Below are 21,673 nucleotides of genomic sequence, written 5' to 3'. Positions count from 1 at the left end.
TAGGGATTTTACGTTCCTTAGATGTAACAGGAAGTCAGCAATCTGGGTTACAGTGGTACTGGTTGAGGAAAACTGCATTGGCCTTGCACCAGCTTCGGAAGACTTCCCATAAAGACTGATAGACTCTGAGAGTGGATGTCGTCCTTGCTCTGGCAATCGTTCTGGCTGCCTCCTTCGAAAAGCCTCTAGTTCTTGAGAGACTTTCGATAGTCTGAAGGCAGTCAGACGAAGAGCGTGGAGGTTTGGGTGTACCTTCTTTACGTGAGGTTGACGCAGAAGGTCCACTCTAGGAGGAAGAGTCCTGGGAACGTCGACCAGCCATTGCAGTACCTCGGTGAACCCTTCTCTCGCGGGTCAGAGGGGAGCAACCAACGTCAACCGTGTCCCTTTGTGAGAGGCGAACTTCTGAAGTACCCTGTTGACAATCTTGAACGGCGGGAATGCATACAGGTTGAGATGGGACCAATCCAGCAGAAAGGCATCCACGCGAACTGCTGCTGGGTCTGGAATCGGAGAACAATACAAGAGGAGCTTCTTGGTCATCGAGGTAGCGAATAGAACTATGGTTGGCTGACCCCACAGAGCCCAAAGTCTGCTGCAAACATTCTTGTGAAGGGTCCACTCTGTGGGGAAGACCTGACCCTTACGGCTGAGGCGATCTGCCATGACATTCATATCGCCCTGAATGAGCCTCGTTACCAGCGTGAGCTTTCGATCTTTGACCAAATGAGGAGGTCCCTTGCGATCTTGAACAACTTCCTCGAAGGAGTCCCTCTCTGCTTGGAGATGTAAGCCAAGGCTGTGGTGTAGTCGGAGTTCACCTCCACCACCTTGTTAAGCTGGAGGGACTTGAAGTTTATCAAGGCCAGATGAACTGCCAACAACTTCTTGCAATAGATGTGAAGTGTCCTTTGCTCCTGATTCCATGTTCCCGAGCATTCCTGTCCGTCCAGTGTCGCACCCCAGCCCGTGTCCGATGCGTCCGAGAAGAGACGGTGGTCGAGGGTCTGAACAGCCAAAGGTAGACCTTCCTTGAGAAGAATGCTGTTCTTCCACCACGTTAGAGTAGACCTCATCTCTTCGGAAACAGGAACTGAGCCCGTCTCTAGCGTCATGTCCTTTATCCAGTGAGCAGCTAGATGATACTGAAGGGGGCGGAGGTGGAGTCTCCCTAACTCGATGAACAGGGCCAGCGATGAAAGTGTCCCTGTTAGACTCATCCCCTGCCTGACTAAGCATCGGTTCCTTCTCAGCATGCTCTGGATGCATTCTAGGGCTTGGAAGATCCTTGGGGCCGACGGACAAGTCCGAAAAGCTCGACTCTGAAGATCCATACCCAAGGAAACAATGGTCTGGGATTGAACGAGCTGAGACTCCTCAAAATTGACCAGGAGGCCCAGTTCCTTGGTCAGATCCATAGTCCATTTGAAAATCTCCAGACAGCGACGACTTGTGGGAGCTCTTAAAAGCCAGTCGTCTGACGGAGCCGGACACAAGATCATGATACTGCTGCACAGTCTGTAAACTGTCAATCATGGGCAAGCGAGGAAGTACAGTGACAACCCGAATCTGTCTAGACTATCTGGGTCGTACAGACAACTCCTTAACGGGTTGCTGAGGTTGCCGCACTGCGTCACAACAAGTCCCTTCTGTTGGTTGTTGAACGTCTTCCCCGTGACACATTGACTCCGTAAACAAAAAATCCTCTAACAAGGACTAAGCTTGGACTGCATGTCATGCAACACAGCTCAAGGTCAATGGGAGCAGGTGTGGTAACAGACGGGATTAGCGGCTGAAGTGGAACCATTACCTTCCCTGTAAGCATGTTATGCTTAAATAAAAGTCCATAAGAGGTTATGCAGCTAAAGGCTCCCTCCAAATGACAGAGTCCTCAAGGGAATATCAGAAGGAGGGAGAAAAGAACTTTCTCATCTACAGGGACCTTATCCTAGAAAAGCTAAGTTCTCTGAGTGAGGATTCACTGGTGCAAAAACAGCAGACTAGAAGGCAACGTTATGAAACTGCTTGACAGTCTAGTGAGTTGGCAACAACCCAAGATATGTTGAGAAGCATGCGGTAAGGTATGCAGAGCATGATGAATGCAGAGTATGCTGTATGCAGAGCATGCTGTATGTAGAGCATGATGTATGCAGAGCATGCTGAATGCAGAGCATGCTGTATGCAGAGCATGTTGAATGCAGAGCATGCTGAATGCAGAGCATGCTGAATGCTGAGCATGTAGTAAGCAGAGCCTGCTGTAAGCAGAGCCTGCTGTAAGGAAAGCAGAGCGTGTGCATGGCGTTTAACATTTCTCAGAAATTCCATGACCAGTGCTAGAGTGCTTTATGCATGCTTGCATGGGGTTTAAAAATCAACATAATGTTTACCTTAAATTCATAACTCATGATTCATATTTTTGCCATGGGAGGTAAGGTATGCTGAACAGCAGAGTCAGAACGAGCTGGAACAACAACAGTGGAAGGTGCAGAAAGTTCCTGTTCCTGTGGTATGAGTGGAGCGTGAAGAGACCGAGGTTGCGCAGAACAAGGTAAAGTTCCCGCAAGCAGAGGTGTCTGAGGCGCAGGATCAGGGTGCACGGGTTGAGCTCGGTGCAGCAGCTGAGGAGACTGACTCACAGGTGGAAGAGTTGTACCTCCACCGAGAGTTGCACCACCGGTGGAGCAGCCAGGGGAGGAGGAGGAAGAGTGGAGTAATCCTCCTGATCCCAAACCGAAGGTTGCCTTAAAGAAGGCTGAGGCTGAACAACACTGGGAACAGCGAACACAGAAAGAGGTTCAACATCGTACGCCTGGCAGATGGTGCTGCGACTGGGTGCAGCGAGTGCAGGCGGGTTGAGCACAGGCTGAACGGGTGCAGGTGGAGGTGCAACACTCTCAGCCCGACACTCACGCAACAGGTCCGAAAGCTGTGCTTGAATGGACTGTAGAAGAGTCCACAACATCGTACGCCTGGCAGATGGTGCTGCGACTGGGTGCAGCGAGTGCAGGCGGGTTGAGCACAGGCTGAAAGGGTGCAGGTGGAGGTGCAACACTCTCAGCCCGACACTCACGCAACAGGTCCGAAAGCTGTGCTTGCATGGACTGTAGTAGAGTCCACAACATCGTACGCCTGGCAGATGGTGCTGTGACTGGGTGCAGCGAGTGCAGGCGGGTGCAGCACAGGCTGAACGGGTGCAGCCGGTTGGTGCACCACCGGTGCAGGCGGGTGCAGCACAGGCTGAACGGGTGCAGGCGGTTGGTGCACCACCGGTGCAGGAGGAGGAGGAGGTGCAACACTCTCAGCACGACACTCACGCATCAGGTCCGAAAGCTGTGCTTGCATGGACTGTAGTAGAGTCCACAACATCGTACGCCTGGCAGGTGGTACTGCGATCAGGCGGAGCGAGCATAGGCGGGGGGGAGTGTAGGCGCACTCTCAGCCCGACAAACTGATGACTGAGGAGAGTCAGAGCTAACCCAATGACTGCATCCGGGTTGTTGAACTTTACTTCGTACGTCTGGCATAGGTCTGGACTTTACGTTTAAGAGGTCTTGAGACCTGAGACCAGCGTTACTCTGCCTTTATTTTCTCCTCTAAATCTCTTCTGCAGACGAGCAAAATAAGGGCTCAATCGTCTGCGGGTGGGAGTGACGGTCTCGGTAAGACACGCCCACAACCACCGAGGATACTTCTGTGCGCCGATCAAGGCCTGCCGAACCCTTTTGCCCTTCGACATTGCTTCTCCCCTGGGCTTGGGAGCTTGCAAGAGGTCCCGGACTGGGAGGACGACTGGCGCGCACAAAAGTACCCTCACGCATAACACTGACATACTTTGTGCTAATCACTTATCACTTTGATTTCTGTTTGCACTTATTTCACTGAACTCGAAACTTTAAGTGGTTTGTACCTGAAACACGCAATTCTATCCTTCTCAAAAGTTAGTAATTGCGAAAACAGAATTACAATGTAACAGAAAAATCTAATGAAAGAAAATTCAGTGGCTGGAAAGAGACTAAACACTAGATCACTCTAGAAACGTTTAGTTTCTTCCCCTAAAGAGACTAGGGATAAGAGCAAAACGATAACGACGTTACTCGTACGCCTGGCAGGCTTGAGGGAAACGTTTATCCTCTTTCTCCCTCCGTCTCTATCTCTCTCTCTCTCTCTCTCTTAGAACCTGGGAGAAGAGCCCAATCATATATATCGTTAAAACATATTATTGTTAAAGGAAAAAACTGAAATATTCCCCAAAAAGAAAAGTTCCTTATTAGGATCAAAACCATTAAGTTAAGAAAGAATGAACAAAACGCTAGACACGGTTACTCTTACTGCAATGTGAAACCGTGAACATTCTTTCTCTATCGTAACGATAGAGTGCAAGTTGAAAACGTTCTGAACGTCAACAACTGCCGAGACAAACAAAACGTTAGTTCAACTTTGAAAAAGTACGAGACTATCAAAGAAATTCTTTCAAAGACCTTAAAATAGCATAATATGTTAACAGGTAAAACCGAAATGACGGGCTCACGATAATTAACTTCGGTACCAAGAAAAGACCGCCTACTATTAGGAAGGTCGAATATAAACAAATATAAAAATTAATTTTAATAAGTTTATAATAAAAGGAAGTTAATCGAAGAGGCCTATAAGAGGCGGAGAGATATAAAATAAATCTATAACTTTTGTTAAGCAAAATTAAGAAAGAGAGTCTAAACTCTCTTAGACACCAACACTTCCGTCTAAGGGAAGGGTCGGCCATTGAAAGGTGAACGAGAGTTCATACTCTCTTCGTCACCATAATTAATCAAATTAATTCCAAAAGCTAACTAAGCTAATATAGAAGTTTCCAGTAAAGCGACAGCCGAAATCAAAGAGAAATACTTCACCAAATTCGTGAAAATACTCCAAGAACATAAGCGTATCCCAGAACGTCTTGTCAGAAGCACGACAGAGGAATAATTGAGGAGGTGTCAACAAGAAGTACTTGAGTACCTGGCCACAGGTGGCGCTGGTAAGTACACCCCCTTCTAGTATTGTGATAGCTGGCGTATCCCTCCATAGAATTCTGTCGGGCAACAGAGTTGACAGCTACATGATTATCGGGTAAGTTTAATATTGAAAAAATAAGAATAATACCCTACTTTTGCATTAAGCTCTTATTCGCCTAAGCCACTCTGTCCATTACTTTCTTGACCACCTTCTGAGGAAAGATACTTTCTCCAGATTTATTGATTTCAGTTTTCTGGCATCCTGACATCTAAGGTCATCGACGCCGATATCATTTATATATAAAAAACATAAAACAATATGCAACTAAAACCATAAAGTTAAGATGTCATTATAAAAGTGAAATAATTTTCAGAACACCTGCTTCCTGCTTCTGAAATAAATCTAAAAATGCCCCTCGCATAGTAGGACACATCATGTACAAGAATCTTGACAAGGATGATCCTGCCATCCTCACCTTGAGCCTCAAACATACATATTTCTTAAGTTATAATAATTTGGGCATTTAATCAACAAATGCCTCACTGTTAAAGGTACCAAATAGTCTTCGCAATACGGTTGGTTTTGCCGCCTTAGCAGAAACTAGTTTGTCATCTCAGCGTGACCAATGTGGAGACAACAAAGAGACGTCTCCCACTTTCATGGCATCATGTTGTAACTCCAAGGAGATATGACATTTGTTATTTGTCTCATTTTATTGCCATCCAGACTGTCCAAGTGCTGTTGCCAATTATAAAACAATTTCTTTATGGTTGGTAGGAAATCATTACAGGGAACCGGATACCTTCTTGGTAGCAACTCGGATGCAGCATTCTTCGCCAGTAAATCTGCCTTCTCATTCCCAGACACACCTACATGTGCTGGAATCCAACAAAATCGAACCATTATATCTCTCCGTCTAATAATAAAAAGCCATTCTAAAATCTTTAAAACTAAAGGGTTACTAGAATTAAAAAATTAACCTTTGTTTCATGCCTATAGTGGCTATGGCTAGGACGTGCTCTCTGCACGCTCTTCTGGTTAAAACGAAAGTATGCAGATCCCTGTGTAAGGTAGTCAGATAAGTCTTTGCCAAGGTTGGGAAGAGATCTGATTTTGAATAGTGCCCAATCAGCATTTCCAAATAAGACTGGTGGGACAAAGAAGCCGATAGCCTCTCTTTGGCTTCGAATTATGACTTCAATAAAAATTCATGAATTCTAGGCAACCTTTCATTGAACTGTTTGCCTCTAATATCATTTTTCCGACCATAAAGGTATGTTAGACATCTTGCCAACTGTCCGAATCATATGGAAAGGCTAGAGAGACAGGTTTGCACTCTTCTAGCACTTGGTCTACCTTTAACTACTGGCTTCTTCACAGCCTCTAAACTTTTTGAGATGAATGGAAAAACGGTATCTTTGGGAGCAATAAAGGTCGCCTGTTTCCTGCCAAAGGCTGAAAGTTGAGTGTTGGTAAGAGAAGTGGGAATGGATGTATTAGAAGGTTAAAATGTCAGTGTACCTGGGAATCAGGGAGATGGTGCAGAGACCCTTGGGTAATACCAGTGCCTACAGTGCAGCACATAGCCACTAACCCTTAACAGGGAATTACATACAGTACTGTAATTAGGGTTTGACCCTATTTTCTAACTTTTAATCTCACAAGTTGTACGTTATTTGGTTTTTGAATCCATGGCAGCATTTAACTTTTGTTACAGTGCATAGGGCTGAGTGATTTTATCTTGTAGACTTATATTAATCATTTAATTTTAAGGTTGAAAAGGATCGGCAGGGAAAGTACATTGTTTGCTTTGACCCACTGGATGGTTCTTCAAACATTGATTGCTTGGTGTCCATTGGTTCAATATTTTCCATATACAAGTGAGTACTAAGTATCTTACAATGTTGTCAATATGTTGTGATGTTCTGTTCTAATGTCCAATATATTTTTTTTTCTATAATCCTTTTTCAATGTGCAAATTATAGAATCTGGTATCATTAACTCCATTTAGGTACTGAGTAACTTCTCCGAGACCAGGGTTATATGGCCCAAATTCCTATTTCAATTTCTTATGATAGCAAAATCAATCCTAATATGCTAATTATTATATGTATCTCCAGGAAAGCTTCCACTGGTGATCCATCTGTGAATGACGCTTTGCAGCCAGGCAACAAATTAGTAGCAGCCGGGTATGCTTTGTATGGTTCAGCAACTATGATGGTCATTTCAACAGGCGATGGAGTTAATGGGTTCATGCTAGATCCTGTAAGTGCTTTAATATCCTTGGTTGTCTGTAGGCCTTAACTATTTTATTTATGAATTATTTCTACTGTACTTTATTAATATTTTATGAATATTGCCAATATGTGTTAGAATGCCTTTGTGAAATTAAAAGATTACTATATTGTAGACTAAGTACCATACAAATTTGGAGATAACCCAAATTAAAAGTCAATACATAAGTCTGATTTTATGGGGTCAAGTCCAACTAGATCTTGGGTAAAGAGTCAATTGTTGAATTGAAAACCACAAAGGCTAGTAATTGACACGGTTTTAACTTAAAAAAACATAAAACCTATGTACTATACTCAGTATGACATTCCAAATTTGCCAGCCAGAACTGTAATATGTGTAGAAAAAACGTCCATATCAATTGACAAAACTTGCTTTTCTAATTGAGTAAATTATCATGATATAAAATTAAGTCGTAATTTTTCAGAGCATTGGAGAATTTGTCTTGACTGACCCAAACATGAGAGTCAAAGAAAAAGGAAAAATTTACAGCTTGAACGAAGGTTACGCAAATCTCTGGGACCCAGCAGTTAAAGAATATGTAACGGGGAAAAAGGTGAGGAACTATAAAGTAATATGGAAAAATAGCATACCATTAAATTATAAGAAACCTGATATTGAACTTTTTACTGTACTGCATGTATATTTATATACTGTATATAGAATTTCATGCAGTAATAAAAATATATGGGCAATCTTTCCACCCCTTGATAAATTTAGCTCAAAAATTAAGAGAAAAATCTTTGTGTGAGAATGTAATACTGTACTGTATAAAATCTAATCAAGTATAATGCAGTTGTGTACATTTTCAGTGGTTTAGATGTAATTAAACATACAATATGTTATTACTGTATTAATCCATTTTACAAAAACATTTCTTTATAATTGCTAATTGAAGCTGTTAGATGTTCTTTCAGTAATACAGTAATACTGTTGTTAACTGAAATTTCGACCCTTTTCAGGCAAAGAAAGCTGGTGCTCGTTACATTGGCTCAATGGTTGCTGATGTTCATCGTACTCTAAAATACGGTGGAATCTTTATGTACCCTGCAACTTCCGATGCACCAAAGGGGAAGGTGGGTCTTCATATTATTGTTTCATTACTAAAATGTTATTTTCATTAGTAAAATAAATTTTTGAATATACTTACCCGATAATCATGTAGCTGTCAACTCCGTTGCCCGACAGAATTCTATGGAGGGATACGCCAGCTATCACAATACTAGAAGGGGGTGTACTAACCAGCGCCACCTGTGGCCAGGTACTCAAGTACTTCTTGTTGACACCTCCTCAATTATTCCTCGGTCCCACTGGTTCTCTATGGGGAGGAAGGGAGGGTCAATTAAATCATGATTATCGGGTAAGTATATTCAAAAATTTATTTTACTAATGAAAATAACATTTTTCAATATTAAACTTACCCGATAATCATGTAGCTGATTCACACCCAGGGGGGTGGGTGAAAACCAGTGTACAAGATTAAAGGATAGCTAAGTATCCCATATTTCATATAACAGTTATCTCAAATAACAATGAAATAATAGGTACCTGGTAAGGAAGTCGAATTGAACCGTTACTCTGCCTCTTTTTTAAGTTCGTCTTCCTTACTGAGCGCAGCGTTCCTCTTGGAGGCTGAATCAACCCAAAGGTGCTAAAGTATACAGGGCTGCAACCCATACTAAAGGACCTCATCACAACCTTTAACCTCGGCGCTTCTCAAGAAAGAATTGACCACCCGCCAAATCAACAAGGATGTGGAAGGCTTCTTAGCCGACCGTACAACCCATAAAAAGTATTCAAGAGAAAGGTTAAAAGGTTATGGGATTATGGGAATGTAGTGGCTGAGCCCTCGCCTACTACTGCATTCGTTGCTACGAATGATCCCAGGGTGTAGCAGTACTCGTAAAGAGACTGGACATCTTTGAGATAGAATGATGCGAACTCTGACTTGCTTCTCCAATAGGTTGCATCCATAACACTCTGCAGAGAATGGTTCTGTTTGAAGGCCACTGAAGTAGCCACAGCTCCCACTTCATGTGTCCTTACCTTCAGCAAAGCAAGGTCTTCTTCCTTCAGATGAGAATGTGTTTCTCTAATCAGAAGCCTGAATAGTAAGAAACTGAGTTCTTAGAACTTGGAAAAGAAGGTTTCTTGATAGCACACTATAAGGCTTCTGATTGTCCTTGTAAAGGTTAAGACCTTTTAGATAGAACCTAAGAGCTCTAACTGGGCAAAGAACTCTCTTCAGATCATTCCCCACCAAGTTGGACAGGCTTGGGATCTCGAACGACTTAGGCCAAGGACGTGAAGGAAGCTCGTTTAGCAAAAACCGAGCTGCAAGGAACATGTAGCCGTTTCAGATGTGAAAACAATGATCCTGCTGAAGGCGTGGATCTCACTTACTCTTTTAGCTGTTGTTAAGCACACGAGGAAAAGAGTTTTTTAATGTGAGGTCCTAAAAAGAGGCTGATGGAGAGGTTCAAATCTTGATGACATAAGGAACCTTAGGACCACGTCTAGATTCCAGCCTGGAGTGGACAACCGACGTTCCTTTGAGGTCTCAAAAGACCTAGGGAGGTCCTGAAGATCTTTGTTGGTGGAAAGATCCAAGCCTCTGTGGCGGAAAACCGCTGCCAACATACTTCTGTAACCCTTGATCGTAGGAGCTGAAAGGGATCTTACTTTCCTTAGATATAACAGGAAGTCAGCAATCTGGGTTACAGTGGTACTGGTTGAGGAAACTGCATTGGTCTTGTACCAGCTACGGAAGACTTCCCCTTGAGACTGATAGATTCTGAGAGTGGATGTTCTCCTTGCTTTGGCAATCGCTCTGGCTGCCTCCTTCGAAAAGCCCCTAGCTCCTGAGAGTGTTTCGAAAGTCTGAAGGCAGTCAGACGAAGAGCGTGGAGGATTGGGTGTACCTTCTTTACGAGAGGTAGACTTAGAAGGTTCACTCCTAGAGGAAGAGTCTTGGGAATGTCGACCAGCCATGCAGTACCTCTAAGAACCATTCTCTCGCGGACCAGAGCGGAGCCAACCAACGTCAGCCGTGTCCCTTAGTGAGAGGAGAACTTCTGAAGTACCCTGTTGACAATCTTGAACGGCGGGAATGCATACAGGTCGAGGTGGAACCAATCCAGCAGAAAAGCATCCACGTGAACTGCTGCTGGGTCTGGAATCGGAGAACAATACAACAGGAGTCTCTAGGTTATCGAGGTAGAGAGCAGATCTATGGTTGGCTGACCCCACAGGGCCCAAAGTCTGTTGCAAACATTCTTGAGAAGGGTCCACTCTGTGGGGATGACCTGACCCTTCCGTCTGAGGTGATCTGCCATGACATTCATACCGCCCTGAATGAACCTCGTTACCAGTTAGCTTTCGATCTTAAGACCAGATGAGTAGGTCCCTTGCGATCTAGAACAACTTCCACGAAAGAGTCCCTCCCTGCTTGAAGATGTAAGCCAGGGCTGTGGTGTTGTCAGAGTCTACCTCCACCACTTTGTTAAGCTGGAGGGACTTGAAGTTTATCAAGGCCAGAATAACCGCCAACAACTTCTTGCAAATGATGTGAAGTGTCCTTTGCTCCTGATTCCATGTTCCCGAGCATTCTTGTCCGTCCAAAGTCGCACCCCAGCCCATGTCTGATGCGTCCGAGAGGAGACGGCGGTCGTGTTTCAGAACAGCCAAAGGTAGACTTCCTTGAGAAGAAAGCTGTTCTTACACCACGCGAGAGAAGACCTCCTCTCTTCGGAAACAGGAACTGAGACCGTCTCTAGCGTCATGTCCTTTATCCAGTGAGCAGCTAGATGATACTGAAGGGGGGGAAGGTGGAGTCTCCCTAACACGATGAACAGGGCCAGAGATGAAAGTGTCCCTGTTAGACTCATCCACTACCTGACTGAGCATCGGTTCCTTCTCAGCATGCTCTGGATGCATTCTAGGGCTTGGAAGATCCTTGGGGCCGACGGAAAAGTCCGAAAAGCTCGACTCTGAAGATCCATACCCAAGGAGACAATGGTCTGGAATGGAACGAGCTGAGACTCCTCAAAATTGACCAGGAGGCCCAGTTCCTTGGTCAGATCCATAGTCCATTTGAAAAACTCCAGACAGCGACGACTTGTGGGAGCTCTTAAAAGCCAGTCGTCTGACGGAGCCGGACACAAGATCATGATACTGCTGCACAGTCTGTGAACTGTCAATCATGGGCAAGCGAGGAAGTACAGTGACAACCCGAATCTGTCTAGACTGTCTGGGTCGTACAGACAACTCCTTAACGGGTTGCTGAGGTTGCCGCACTGCGACACAACAAGTCACTTCTGTTGGTTGTTGAACGTCTTCCCCGTGACACATTGACTCCGTAAACAAAAAATCCTCTAACAAGGACTAAGCTTGGACTGCATGTCATGCAACACAGCTCAAGGTCTAAGGGAGCAGGTGTGGTAACAGACGGGATTAGCGACTGAAGTGGAACCATTACCTTCCCTGGAAGCATGTTAAGCTTAAATAAAAGTCCATAAGAGGTTATGCAGCTAAAGGCTCCCTCCAAATGACAGAGTCCTCAAGGGAATATCAGAAGGAGGGAGAAAAGAACTTTCTCATCTACAGGGACCTTATCCTAGAAAAGCTAAGTTCTCTGAGTGAGGGTTCACTGGTGCAAAAGCAGCAGACTAGAAGGCAACGTAATGAAACTGCTTGACAGTCTAGTGAGTTGGCAACAACCCAAGATGTGTGACTGAGAAGCATGCGGTAAGGTATGCAGAGCATGATGTATGCAGAGTATGCTGTATGCAGAGCATGCTGTATGTAGAGCCTGCTGAATGCAGAGCATGCTGTAAGCAGAGCAAGTAGTAAGCAGAGCCTGCTGTAAGCAGAGCCTGCTGTAAGGAAAGCAGAGCGTGTGCATGGCGTTTAACATTTCTCAGAAATTCCATGACCAGTGCTAGAGTGCTTTATGCATGCTTGCATGGGGTTTAAAAATCAACATAATGTTTACCTTACATTCATAACTCATGATTCATATTTTTGCCATGGTTTGAAAATGGAGGTAAGGTATGCTGAACAGCAGAGTCAGAACGAGCTGGAACAACAATAGTTGTGGTTTCCTCTTCAAGACTCTGTTGAGGGAACACCTGAGGCTCAGTCTGCAAAGGCTGAATAAAAGACAAGCAGAAGGAAGGCGCATGGGTGGAGGAGGCTGACTCCTAGCATGAGTGGTTGAACCCAAGGGTTGCGCTTGCTGAGCGGTTGCCGGAAGCGGAGTAGCAAGTTCCAGTTCTTGTGGTGTGAGCGGAGCGCGATGAGGAAGAGGCTGCGCAGAACAAGGTAAAGTTCTCGCAAGCAGAGGTGTCTGAGGCGCAAGATCAGGGTGCACGGGTTGAGCTCGGTGCAGCAGCTGAGGAGACTGACTCATGGGTGGAAGAGGTTGTTGTACCTCCACCGAGAGTTGCACCACCGGTGGAGCAGCCAGGGGAGGCGGAGGAAGAGTGGAGTAATCCTCCTGATCCCAAACAGAAGGTTGCCTTAAAGAAGGCTGAGGCTGAACAACACTGGGAACAGCGAACACAGAATGTGGCTCAACATCGTACGCCTGGCAGATGGTGCTGCGACTAGGTGGAGCGAGCGCAGGCGGGTTGAGCACAGGCTGAGCGGGTGCAGGTGGAGGGAGTGTAGGCGGAGGCGGAGGAGCAACACTCTCAGCCCGACACTCACGCATCAAGTCCGAAAGCTGTGCTTGCATGGACTGTAGTAGAGTCCACAACATCGTACGCCTGGCAGGTGGTACTGCGATCAGGCGGAACGAGTGTAGGCGGGGGGAGTGTAGGCGGAGGCGGAGGAGCAACACTCTCAGCCCCACACTCACGCATCAAGTCCGAAAGCTGTGCTTGCATGGACTGTAGTAGAGCTAACATCGTACGCCTGGCAGGTGGTACTGCGATCAGGCGGAGCGAGCATAGGCGGGGGGGAGTGTAGGCGCACTCTCAGCCCGACAAACTGATGACTGAGGAGAGTCAGAGCTAACCCAATGACTGCATCCGGGTTGTTGAACTTTACTTCGTACGTCTGGCATAGGTCTGGACTTTACGTTTAAGAGGTCTTGAGACCTGAGACCAGCGTTACTCTGCCTTTATTTTCTCCTCTAAATCTCTTCTGCAGACGAGCAAAATAAGGGCTCAATCGTCTGCGGGTGGGAGTGACGGTCTCGGTAAGACACGCCCACAACCACCGAGGATACTTCTGTGCGCCGATCAAGGCCTGCCGAACCCTTTTGCCCTTCGACATTGCTTCTCCCCTGGGCTTGGGAGCTTGCAAGAGGTCCCGGACTGGGAGGACGACTGGCGCGCACAAAAGTACCCTCACGCATAACACTGACATACTTTGCGCTAATCACTTATCACTTTGATTTCTGTTTGCACTTATTTCACTGAACTCGAAACTTTAAGTGGTTTGTACCTGAAACACGCAATTCTACCCTTCTCAAAAGTTAGTAATTGCGAAAACAGAATTACAATGTAACAGAAAAATCTAATGAAAGATAATTCAGTGGCTGGAAAGAGACTAAACACTAGATCACTCTAGAAACGTTTAGTTTCTTCCCCTAAAGAGACTAGGGATAAGAGCAAAAACGATAACGACGTTACTCGTACGCCTGGCAGGCTTGAGGGAAACGTTTATCCTCTTTCTCCCTCTGTCTCTATCTCTCTCTCTCTCTCTCTCTCTCTTGACTTAGAACCTGAGAGAAGAGCCCAATCATATATATCGTTAAAACATATTATTGTTAAAGGAAAAAACTGAAATATTTCCCAAAATGAAAAGTTCCTTTATTAGGATCAAAACCATTAAGTTAAGAAAGAATGAACAAAACGCTAGACACGGTTACTCTTACTGCAATGTGAAACCGTGAACATTCTTTCTCTATCGTAACGATAGAGTGCAAGTTGAACGTTCTGAACGTCAACAACTGCAGAGACAAACAAAACGTTAGTTCAACTTTGAAAAAGTACGAGACTATCAAAGAAATTCTTTCAAAGACATTAAAATAGCATAATATGTTAACAGGTAAAACCGAAATGACGGGCTCAATGTTAATTAACTTCGGTACCAAGAAAAGACCGCCTACTATTAGGAAGGTCGAATATAAACAAATATAAAAATTAATTTTAATAAGTTTATAATAAAAGGAAGTTAATCGAAGAGGCCTATAAGAGGCGGAGAGATATAAAATAAATCTATAACTTTGTGAAGCAAAATTAAGAAAGAGAGTCTATACTCTCTTAGACACCAACACTTCCGTCTAAGGGAAGGGTCGGCCATTGAAAGGTGAACGAGAGTTCATACTCTCTTCGTCACCAAAATTAATCAAATTAATTCCAAAAGCTAACTAAGCTAAAATAGAAGTTTCCAGTAAAGCGACAGCCGAAATCAAAGAGAAATACTTCACCAAAGTCGTGAAAATACTCCAAGAACATAAGCGTATCCCAGAACGTCTTGTCAGAAGCACGACAGAGGAATAATTGAGGAGGTGTCAACAAGAAGTACTTGAGTACCTGGCCACAGGTGGCGCTGGTTAGTACACCCCCTTCTAGTATTGTGATAGCTGGCGTATCCCTCCATAGAATTCTGTCGGGCAACGGAGTTGACAGCTATATGATTATCGGGTAAGTTTAATATTGAAAATTATATATTAATTTTTAAGGTATAAAACGAGCATGGATTGATGGAAAATTTAATTACTGTATTGTGTAGTTAATAATTTTGTGCATCATAGCAATTGTTTTGAAATGATTGACAAAATCAAACTACACATGCATACCAGTTGTAACTTACTGATAATGCTTTTCAGTGTAAAGGCATGAGGAATATAACAATTTGGTCCCAGAAAATAGTTATTTTAATGTACTCGAAAAGTATTTTATAACGGTAACTCAACATCTTTTTGAGCGCTTTCCATAAAACTGAATGAATGATATTTCTCAACCACAACCTTAAACACACTAGTGAAAAGCTGAAACTAGCAAAACAGTCTCCAGAATTCCTTCCTACGTCCTAATTCATCATGTTCTGGGACACAGAAGATAAGGGAGACAAAAATAATGCATGATAATCTAGATATATACATTTTTAAGTATATTCCCCGTATATTCAGTTGAACCACTAGGGAACTGTGCTATGTTGCAGAATTAGAAATAAAAGTCTAATTACTAAATTGACCATCCTATAAATGATGTTAAAAGGCTTCATTGCAAGGTTATGTTTTTACATTAAAGGATAGGACCATGAGATTTGTGCTCCATAAGATCCAGGGAAAATTAAATCAAACATAGAGGGCCATATGCACACTGTTTTTAAAGCAGGCTGTGGATAATTAGCAAATCTCAGTGACACTAAAAGGGATATTTTCGCCAAACACTAATTCTGTGAATGTGTTGTGGGAAAAGGAATAAATTGGGGTTTTTGGTGAAGTAGCTTTCAATAACTCCATGGTGTACCCTTCCAACAGAACTGCCTCAATATTTTCTTACAAGCTAAAAACAAAATTTTGTCCAACTTTTAGTGGAATTATTGTAGAGGGTTGCACTATGGAAGCGGTTAATGAATGATATGTCTGGGCAAATTAACTTCAAGCAAAAAAAAATATCACATGCCCTAATGTGCATATGTCATGTTTCACGCACTTTTTTACAAGCTTTCTCCTAGATTTTACCTAGCCTATCTTAAGCTCCTCACCATCTTCCATAAATCATTAGCATCTCTGTTTGCTACTTGTCGCTGTTGGGTGAATATAGTTTCTCCTAACCGATACTTTTACAATCCAACTAAGTGATTTGAGAGTTAATTTTGTAATGCCTTGTATAAATGACCTCACTGAGGAAGTATCGATAGTCCTTTGGTATTTTTTATTGATATAATTCAGAATGTACGTTTCTCTTCAAGTTGCATGTTGTGATGGTTGCTGAAAATATAGATTTATGTATGAAGTATGATCCTTATGCAATCTTTGTAACATGCATCCTCCTCAAATTTAACCATATCTTCACTTTTCCAGTTGAGACTTTTGTACGAATGCAACCCAATGGCTTATTTGATGGAGCAAGCTGGTGGCAAGGCAACCAATGGTAAAATTAACATCTTGGGTAAGTAGATTTTAAACTATAGTTTAATATATGGTATTGTTAAACCGGGTACAGAATCTTTTACAAAATGCATCTCTCTTTCTCTGCAGTATTCCCATATGTTTACTTTATTCCTATGAATCTCTCCTGATGTTCATAATGCTTTTCCAGAAGCTTGGTTTATCAACTTTTACCCATAAAGTTCTAAAATTTCCCATTTTCTTCCCTTCAATAAATACATGCACTTAGTAAAGGAGTAAACATTCAAGCGGTAGGTGGTAACTGGTTGCCAGTCACTAACCAGACCTATTACATAAAGTTTGCTTATTATTGCGCTTTAAGGTGTCTTCCCCAGGTTTTATTTGAAATTTCTACGTGGAGTGTGCATGTAATCTGTAAAAACATGCAAATTTCTGTATATTTAAAATGGAACAAATATACATAAAACTTACACAAAAACACAAATAAAAACAAATATGCATAGAAACAGAAAACTAAGAACCAAAAGTAAAACGTATGTCTTTAAAGAAGCAAACTGAAAAAAAGTAAAAATTGTGTAACAAAGTATGATTTAACCATTATATTCCACAATGCACAACACCACTTTACACATACAAAAACCAGCAGTGTTCCGTTTCATTTAAATTTTGTTGAGTTTGGGACACATTACTTTCAGCCTTTGTAAAGAAGTGTCTGATGAGGATGGCTGGTGTATCTCGATTAAATAAGTTAGGAACGAAGTGCTGAGGATGAGAACGGTTGTGGGAAATGATTTAGCAGCAAGAGTGGATATGAATGTGTTGAGGTGGTTTGGCCACGTAGAAAGAAGGAAAGTGGCTGTCTGCAGGAGAAGGTGATGAATGCAAGAGTTGATGGGAGAAGTACAAGAGGAAAGCCAAGGTTTGGGTGGATAGATGGAGTGAAGAAAGCTCTGGGTGATAGGAGGAGAGATGTGAGAGAGGCAAGGGAGTATGCTAGAAATAGGAATGAATGGAGAGCGATTGTGACTGTTCCGGTAGGTCCTGCTGCTTCCTCCGGTCGCCTTGGTGACCGCTGAGGTAGCAGCAGTAGGGGGATTTGGCATAAGAAACTTCATTTGTGGTGGATAACAAGGGAGGGCGAGCTATGGCACCCTAGCAGTACCAACCAAACTCGGCTGAATCCCTCGTCAGGCTGGGATGAGTGGAGGAAATTTTTTTTTTTTTTTTTTTTTTTTTTTTATGCTGGCTACCCCCAAAATTGGGGGAAGTGCCTTGGTAAATAGATAGATATAATAGTAATGCTTTATATTATGGGATAGCAGTGATACAGTATTAAATTGGACATTACATTTCTTATATGCCTATAAGATTTTTTCTAGTGGGAAAGGGCATAACCCTCCCTGACAGGTTTCCCGAGTACTCCCTGGTGTTCGTGTACCCGAGATTGAAATGCCATGCCTTAAACCTTCTGTAACAGACATATACTGACTGGTAGAAGATTCATATGTTGCATAATATTTTCTTATTTTTCAATTTGATTTTCAGTCTTAGACACCATTATTGTATAGCACAAGCAAAAATTTAAAAAAAAACTTGCTCGCAACGACGCCCTCTACATGTCGGACATAAAGAGACACCAATGACATGAAGGTCCCGCAATTCTGATCTTCGGAACCAGGGCACTTTTGCATATCGTCAACTAAGCACAATCACACTTTAAAAAGAGAAAGAAAGCGTAAAATGAGCGCAAAGTAATAATGTTCTTAAATGTCTATGACAACCTTGAGGTGGAGAGATTGAGACATCCGCTCTCTACAAGCTAAAAAGATAGAGCAGCTAGTTCATCAAGTTATGGGTAGAGTTGTCACTTTGCACCAAAAGTCTATTTGGCTACCTTCCAGCTTTGCTGAGATATAACCATATAAAAATAACGGAAGGTTTGTTAGTTTGGTTAACAATTTAGCTCTTGTGTAGGGGAAGCACTACATTTTAAATACCACTGTGGGGAATACAATGTTATAAAAAGAATAACTAAATTAGTTTTAATAATGGCCGACAAAGCAAGACATGTTAATGACAAGCAGAGATAGCCTAAGTTGTCTTTTGCGGAGTGGATAACAATATGACAATGTCTTGGGTAATTCTGTTTTAGCGGAAGTATTTCAACAGTATATAGGTAAAATGATTGCTTAGCATTCGCATGACAGCATATCGATCACCGCCCAGGACAGTGAGTTTAAGCTGTTTACTGGGGAGGCCACTGCTGTGCATGGGCACCTCAGTGGGGGAGGGTGTTAGATTTGCCCGGCTGACTTTCTGGTGAGCATCTATTTTGATGAAACTGAAACCAGACACCTTTACCTTTAAAACCCCTTTTCTGTTGGTAATGTTGTATTAGTGTTAACTAAATACGTAGGCATAAATGGGCCACAAACACTATTTGTCAAAGTAACTTTAAGGAAACATAAGATGCTTTGGTCCTTTTTGTTTTCCTTCAGAGCATAATTTTTTCACATATCTTTTCTGAAAATGAATGAACCCTTTCAGAAGAAATAGGTTTATTAGTCATGGAAGAGCCGTTCAGTATTTATTTGGATAAAATTTCAGTCTTTAGAGGCAGCGTCCCTATTCTGTATTGTGGAATTATGACAAAAATGAATTATCATTCATAATTTGTAGTTTGGTCATAGTAGCTCATGAAGAAATATAAATCTGATACATGAATTGAGTAGGTCATCTACAGTACTTTCTTTAATTTTTTTTCCCCTAGAAACCTTTCTTTGGAGAGAATTTTACCAGCACCTCATTGGCGTACCAAGTAGGCTTTCGCTATGCATTATCTTGAAGAATCATGGTTTGCTTATGAACATTACTGGGCACAAGGCTCAGTAATAACCACTGTTTTGTGGTCTCAATTTTAAAGTACAGTTGATCCTTATGTACAAGTATAAGTAGATTCAATTCAATAATTGATATGGTATAAAAGTATCATTACTATATAAAAATATTTAGACTAGATACAATGTGAATTTTAATATTAAAGAATCTAGAATCCTGTATTTCAAACCGTATTCTTGATGGTTTGTTAAAAGTAATCTAGACCAGGTTAGGAAATCTTGACTGTGGTATATTAATTTTAATTAGATTTATCCTATTGTTTTCCTTCACTAACGTCCCACCTTCAGTAGTGTTTGGGAGCCTAGCAGTTTATTTCAAACAAGCCTGAAGATTGTAAAAGAAGTAGGGGAACAAAGAGAAGACGATGGATTGACAAACTAAAAAAGTTGCGGATGTGGACTGTTACAGAAAGACCATAAACAGACGCAAGTAGAAGGACATGTCTGAAGGCTTTGTTGGACAGTGGACTAGTATAGTAATGACTGATGATGATGATGAATGTTTATATACAGGCCTGGCCTTAATCCCACTTCATGTTGTCAAGAGGATAAGGATAATTTTGACTTGGAAACTGAAGAGTCAAAAAGAATGGCACATTAATTACTACTTACAATTTTTTTTACTCTTACTACCTAACACTATAATACCAGTTCCTTTACCAAGTGTGTTTAATGAGGGATGAGTGGAGGAAAATGGGAAGATTTTTTAATTTTACATATAAATAAAAGTTGATTAAACTGAGCTTCTGGAGAAGCAATATGAACATCAGGCGAGTACAGTATATAGCTAAGAAATTTCATTAAAATATTTACCGTTATTCCTAATCTAAAATTATTTTATCAATTCTATACATTCATTACTTAATTTGTTGTAAATCTGATTGTAGCAGATGCCATTCAGTACATTTGTCTCTATTGACACTTTTTTTTTTTATATATATTTCAGACATTGTTCCTACCGATATTCACCAGCGTTCCCCAATTTTCCTTGGTTCTTCTGGTGATGTGCAGGAAATCATTGATTTATACAAAAAACACAATCTTTAAAAACTCGCACAACTGAAGATGGATATGCTACTATGAAAGAAAATTAGCTAAACTTATTTATTTTTTTACCAGTTACATTTGGGCTACTGTAAATGTAGACGTAAATAAGATACTTTTGTAATGTTATATCAGTGTGGAATCTGAGAAATTCTGGAATACATTCCTGTGTATCATACTTGTTGCAATGTTGTATCCTGATAGATATATATTTTTCCAATATTATACTGTAGGAAGGTTGTTAAAAATACAATATAACAGTATCTTAATTTGTCTTCCAAAAAGTATAAAATATTACCAGAAGTTTATAGTTGTACTTAAGAATATTAAGGTTTGGTATTTTATTGCCAAAATTGGTAATGCTCAATGTAATTCACCAACTGAAGCTCAGTTAGTTTATGTTTTTTTCATTTAACTCTTTCTTTGTTGTAAAGTACTGCACAATCAATGTATGAAATCCATGGAGCCAATTAAAATGGAAAATCTTCAACAAAGAGTGACAAAGGATTATTAACTATACCCTGTACATTACAGAAACTAAGTAATTTGACAAATTCGTAGATAATATGTTATTTTTATAATAAAATAAATTTTTGAATATACTTACCCGGTGATTATATAAGCTGCAGCTCTGCTGCCCGACAGAAAAACTCTACGCTCGAAATCCGCCAGCGATCGCTATGCAGGTAGGGGGTGTACTTCAACAGCGCCATCTGTCGTGCAGGTACTCAGTACTCAATGTAAACACAGAACTCAATTTTCTCCTCGGTCCACTGGGTCTCTATTGGGGAGGACGGGTAGGGCCCTTTAATATATAATCACCGGGTAAGTATATTCAAAAATTTATTTTATTATAAAATGTTATTTTCATTAGTAAAATAAATTTTTGAATATACTTACCCGGTGATCATGTAGCTGCAGCTCTGCTGCCCGACAGAAAAAACCTACGGGCGGGATACGCCAGCGATCGCTATACAGGTGGGGGTGTACAACAACAGTGCCATCTGTCGAGTAGGTACTCAGGTACTTCTTGTCAACAAGAACCAATTTTCTCCTCGGTCCACTGGGTCTCTATGGGGAGGAAGGGAGGGTCCTTTAATTCATGATCACCGGGTAAGTATATTCAAAAATTTATTTTACTAAGGAAAATAACATTTTTCAATATTAATCTTACCCGGTGATCATGTAGCTGATTCACACCCAGGGGGGTGGGTGGAGACCAGCATACAAGTTAACAATAGAAGCTAAGTATCCCGTATTTCATTTTAGCAGTTATTCAAAATAACAAACATAAAATAAATAAGTACCTGGTAAGGAAGTCGACTTGAACTATTACTCTGCCTTTTTAAGTACGTCTTCC

The 21,673-nt window shown here is 41.9% G+C and overlaps 1 protein-coding gene across 1 annotated transcript in view; it reads left to right on the top strand.

The window, feature by feature from the left end:
• The window catches only part of fbp (fructose-1,6-bisphosphatase), a 28,785-nt gene extending 7,968 nt beyond the window's left edge, over positions 1 to 20,817 (top strand). The window contains exons 3-8 of the mRNA XM_068383173.1: positions 6,763 to 6,869; positions 7,110 to 7,254; positions 7,709 to 7,837; positions 8,244 to 8,357; positions 16,325 to 16,412; positions 20,216 to 20,817. Coding sequence (XP_068239274.1) covers positions 6,763 to 6,869; positions 7,110 to 7,254; positions 7,709 to 7,837; positions 8,244 to 8,357; positions 16,325 to 16,412; positions 20,216 to 20,316 — 684 coding nt within the window. The 3' untranslated portion in view covers positions 20,317 to 20,817. The remainder of the gene's footprint in view (positions 1 to 6,762; positions 6,870 to 7,109; positions 7,255 to 7,708; positions 7,838 to 8,243; positions 8,358 to 16,324; positions 16,413 to 20,215) is intronic.
• The last annotated feature ends 856 nt before the right edge of the window (positions 20,818 to 21,673 follow it).

Source organism: Palaemon carinicauda, chromosome 11 (assembly GCF_036898095.1).
Source record: "Palaemon carinicauda isolate YSFRI2023 chromosome 11, ASM3689809v2, whole genome shotgun sequence".
Classification (NCBI taxonomy): domain Eukaryota; kingdom Metazoa; phylum Arthropoda; class Malacostraca; order Decapoda; family Palaemonidae; genus Palaemon; species Palaemon carinicauda.
Note: the sequence above shows the minus strand (reverse complement) of the source record. Positions and strands in the feature narration are given on the sequence as shown.